The sequence below is a fragment of the Limulus polyphemus genome, unplaced genomic scaffold, assembly GCF_000517525.1.
Source record: "Limulus polyphemus unplaced genomic scaffold, Limulus_polyphemus-2.1.2 Scaffold5903, whole genome shotgun sequence".
Taxonomy (NCBI): domain Eukaryota; kingdom Metazoa; phylum Arthropoda; class Merostomata; order Xiphosura; family Limulidae; genus Limulus; species Limulus polyphemus.
Window position 1 is genome coordinate 22,342 of NW_013671513.1, and position 5,327 is coordinate 27,668.

General features: G+C 32.2%; 1 protein-coding gene across 1 annotated transcript in view; it reads left to right on the forward strand.

Moving 5' to 3' along the window:
- Window positions 1–570: 570 nt before the first annotated feature.
- Window positions 571–5,327, forward strand: part of LOC106473120 (protein enabled homolog) — a gene marked incomplete at its 3' end in the record, with an annotated part of 41,420 nt that continues 36,663 nt past the window's right edge. The window contains exon 1 of the mRNA XM_022401618.1: window positions 571–907. Coding sequence (XP_022257326.1) covers window positions 897–907 — 11 coding nt within the window. The remainder of the gene's footprint in view (window positions 908–5,327) is intronic.

Sequence of the window (5,327 nt, forward strand, 5' to 3'; positions counted from 1 at the left end):
ATAGTTTATCATTAAAAACATTTTAGTTACCTTGTGTTAAAAATATAATTGTTTAATTATGGCGCTTGATTCTTTATGGTTTTTCAAGCGTTACCCTTTTTGTCGAAACACACTGTTGCGTTTGTTATTGTCGACTAGCATTTAAATTGTACTTGTATCATAGTCAATACGTGAATGATATGCTTTCCGATAGTTTTTAAAATTTCGAATCTTTAAAACAAAATTTAGCATCTTACAGCAGTTTTTGTGATGGTAACTCTTTTAAAAATATAATAATATGATGCGTTTGAAAATCTTTGCGTTTATTGTGTTAATGAAAAATCTTATTGGATACTGAAATCATTTAACCCTGGTTGTTCAAAATTTTATTGATCAATATTTGATTACCATATTAAAATGTAAATGTCAGTGTTGACACGTTTACTTAATCAGCCTAATACTTAAAGGTTATTAATATTGATTTATTTTGGAAGAAACCCACCTTTCAGCTTGACGTCACGTAAATCGTGGTGTCGTTTGTTTGCCGAAAATCTAATGGTATGTTCAGTAATATCTATATTATTTGTTTTCTCTCGTACGTGTGGTACGTTTCCGATTTTAACATCAACAGAGTGAGAGTTATACAACATATATTATTTTCACCAAACGTATTCATTAGACTGTTATTTCTACAAGTAAGTTATATTATGATTATCGTTCAACAGGAATCTGACAAAGTTTAAATCGATCGTCAACATCAAGAGGCGGCGAAAATAAGCATTGGAGAACAGATAGTGGAAACCAGATTGGTGGGGACAAGGAGGTCGAAGATTGAACTTCAAATCGTTCATCCATAACATAAGCTCACAGTTCTTAATACTTAACGTTACATAGCTACAGCTTATTTGACATCTACTATGAGTATGAGGTAATCTTGTTTCTCGTGTTTAATACAATGTTGTGATTCGAGGCAAGGTATAAATAAAGAAACGGAAATTGGGATCAGTATCAAAGTCAAACATTTAAAAGCTACAGGCCATAAAAATTTAGAATTAGAAACTAATCTTGAAAAATTCTGTATCGTTCTTCACAATTATTGGTAGTATTATTGTTACAAAGTCAAAGAACTTTTTCAATGTCTGCTATTCTTAATTAACGATGACAGTACTTGATAAGTTGATATATGCTTTTGTAAGTATTAACAAAGTCACAGTCAGTGAACTCGTAAGAATGTATAAAAGTTGAGACTTTAGTTTCGAGTTTGAGTTAGAAGCACCAAACGACCCTTTGCTATCCATAAATTATTTTTGCCTCTTTCATTTATTAGTGAAAATGTGAACAATTTAGTATAGATCTTACATTGGTTTACAACATCAAATTATAATGGCAAAATAAGAAATACATTTAGTAATCCAATCACTGTGCTTTTTTACTTCTCTTGTACAGTTTGATATATATATTTGTAAGTGTTTTGGCATGATTTCTAAACAAATGCTTAAGCAGACCAAAGATATAAAAGCTTATTAGAAAGCTTTACAAATATTTGGTCAAATGAGATTGCTGTGGTTTCAGTTTTTCTGCCATCTTTTTCATGAAAATAGCTTTTAATTTCAAGGTGTGGTTAGAAGCTTGTGAGTAGTTTGCCAGCTTTAAATGCTATTCTATTATCTTATTATTGATGCCAGAACAAATGCCCATCTTCCTTTCAATGGTTTTTAGGTCAGAGAGTTCTCTTTTATAACCACAGCTTTCATTTTGAATGAGAGTATTAATCCTGGTTGGTGTGACGTGGTTTTGGAAGATTCTGTACTTTGAAATGGTGTGTTTCATGGCTGTACATAGCATAACAGTCTCACTGTATGGCTATTTCCCATAGGAAGTAGTGATCATTTTACACAGCTGACCAGTAGAGTTAGCTTGTATATATATAGGACAGAGGCCTGTCTTTCACATGACCATAGTTATAGATCAATCTCAAAAATTCACTGTGAAGTGTTACTGTTAGCTAAATTTCACACATTTCTCCAAAACATAAGTGACCTCTGTACTAACAACCACCTTAAAAAACTGTTCACATATAAAGCAGTTACAAATTATAGGGCTTAAACATTGGGTTTACATCTTAAAATAGTGAAAAACTTTTTTTAAAGTTGTCAAAGGTATTGTGTGTTTTTATTTACATGAATATAGTAGGATAAGGTAATGTGTTAAGAAGTCTGAAAAGTTGCAAAGGTGTTATTTCTTTAAAATTTGGTAAAATGTTAGCTTTAATCTATTGCATGAAACACTAACTTTGTTTTTTTCTTTCATTATTCTTTCTTACGAAGCTGGTTGAAAGATATTAATTTTTCCAGAAAAAAATTTGGATTTGTCCTTGAATATCTAATAGGCCAATATCTGAAGACATTATAATTTGTTCGTAACAAATAATGGCCAAGTTAGATATATGTTTATATTCTTCATACTACTATCCTAATAACTTGAGTCAAAATGATGCAAATAGATCTAAAAAGCTGGTTAATAAAACCTTGCAGATCAAACGATACATTTCTTTGTGTAATGTATTTAGTATCATTGATGTTTCTGTATAGTAAAAATGTGTTTGTTAGGACTGGAATGGTTATCCATGCCATTTCTTTGTAACATACTACTTAATTAAACCTACATTTTTACAACAAGAAAACTAAAACTTGATTATCTAATTCTATAAAAATTCATATGTTCCTTTGCCATACATACATGTGTATAATTCATGTTGTTCATGTCCAACATTCCAAATTAACATAATCAGTTACCAAATGTTTATATAATAGTTTTGACCTGTTCTTCATCATTACTATGTTTTAAATCATCTTTTAGCCTCAACACATGTGATAAGTATTTTTCAAGCAATAAGTTATTTTAATCCACATAGTCACAATATGAGCATTAAATAAAGGATGCTTTTTCATAGGCCTGCCAAGTTTTTTGGTTTAGTACATCTGGTGTAAAGTATAATTTAGAAGAATCCTTCTGGTTTCATGTAGGTCTACCTAGTCACATTACTGTATGTTTTAGTACATCTGGTGTAAGGTATAGTTGGAAGAACCCTTCTGGTTTCATGTAGGTCTACCTAGCCACATTGCTGTATGTTTTAGTACATCTGGTGTAAGGTATAGTTGGAAGAATCCTTCTGGTTTCATGTAGGTCTACCTAGCCACATTGCTGTGTTTTAGCACATCTGGTGTAAGGTATAGTTGGAAGAATCCTTCTGGTTTCATGTAGGTCTACTTAGTCACATTGCTGTATGTTTTAGTACATCTGGTGTAAGGTATAGTTGGAAGAACCCTTCTGTTTTCATGTAGGTCTACCTAGCCACATTGCTGTATGTTTTAGCACATCTGGTTTAAGGTATAGTATGGAAGAATCCTTCTAGTTTCATGTATGACAATTTGAGTACATTTTGCCAAGTTTTTTGCATTCAGTATATGCAGAGGATTTTTATCTGATGAGAATAACTGAAACTTGATTAAACAGAGAATTTTGGTGATGGGGATTTCTTTTAACTACAGGGTTGTTGAATAGGGATGAAGTATCAAAAAGAGGAGGAGGTGTGGCTGTATATATTGTGAGTTAATGTCAGAGTTAACAGTTATGAGATTCATTGTGTTTGGGTTTCTATTAGTAGTTTTAAGTGGAGAAAACTTTTAGTTGGAATTTTTTACAGATTGCCAGATAAAACTTCAAATGAAAGAGAAACTCTACAGTGATATAAAGAATCCAGCTGTAAATTAGGTTATAATTATTGAAGATTTTAATTTCAGGCATATAGATTTGGAAATGTTAAAATCAGATCATAAAGGAGATGAGCTCTTAGAAACTACAGATTAGTTTTCTTCACCAACTGATGTACTAGAAATAATACAATTTCAGATTTATTGTTAACTTGTATAGAAATGATTGACTGGGTTGAGATTATGGAAGTGATTATTGCTGAATTAGGCTTGATGTTTAGTAAAACATCAAATCTAATTCAGCAATGATCAGCATATGGAAATAAGGAATAAGGGGATTTTGGTTCCAAATTTCAAGAAAGCAAATTTTGAAGAGATCAGACAAGAATTATCTGTTGTGAATTGGGGAAGTGAATTACTTGGAGATACTGATCAAATATAAAAATAATTTTAAACACATTTTTCAATAGTCAAGATAGACATGATTCTTATAGAATATAAAAAAGAAACAACTAAAAACCAGGTTGGCTCGCAAAGGGTTTAAAGGATAAAATTAAAGAAAAGCATCATAAATATGTGGTCCTTTGCCCATCTTAAGGGTTTAACTTCTATGGTTTCTCTGTATTTAACTAAATCTCTCCATAGGCCAACCACAGCCATTTATCGACGGAAATGGAATACGTATCATCAGTGGTGTCTTAAAAGGAATTTCAACCCTCTTCATCCTAAAATATCTACCATATCTCGTTTTATGACTTGGATATTTGAGAAGGGTCTTGCTTTGCTTATAGTTGCTTTATATGAGGCATCCTTGTCCACTATTTTTGGTATTCCAAATATCAGAAGCTTTTTTTTAATTCTCAGTACTATCAGATCTACTCAAAACTTTCATATTCTTTGTCCAAAATGACCTTTTCGCTTACCAAATTGAGATTTTACAGTTGTTTTACATGCATTGTCTCATCCTCCTTTTGAGTCCTTAGATTCATGTTCTTTGTTTCACCTTTCTCTTAAGTTGTATTATTTTTTTTTTTTGTTATTGGTTTGTGGACATTGTTGGTTGGAGTTGTTTGCAATTCCTGTGCTTTGGACTCTTTATCATTCCACTTTTTTCCTGCTTTACCCCAATAGGTTCCAATAGACTCTGACATTTAGGGAAGGAGAAACATCCTTATTACCAATCCATTTGCCAGCCATTTCTCACCTTTATGACCACTCCAATCCTGGCTCGTTGTCACGTTCTGTTAGGGCCCTTATGTGTTATGTAGCTAATACTAACTCATTTTGGAGGTAATAGGAATCGATTGTTCATTCATTGGAATCCTTATTTTCCCTTTACTTATCTCCCATTACTCTAACAAGGTAACTTTGTAAATGGATTATCATTACAGGAGAGGAATATTTTACGTGTCATATCTCACCAGATTTGTCATATCTCTGTCAATGGCCACTCAGTTTAATTGCATTCTGGAGGATATTGTACAGTCTGGTATGTGGATTACTCCTAATACTTTCCAATCTCTATTTCTTATATGATCTGGCAGTTTCCTCTTCTGAGGGTTTTTGACTAACCCCTGTAGCTAATTGGGCCACATCTGTTTGATTTTCACTGGGGGTATTATCCTCAATCATATA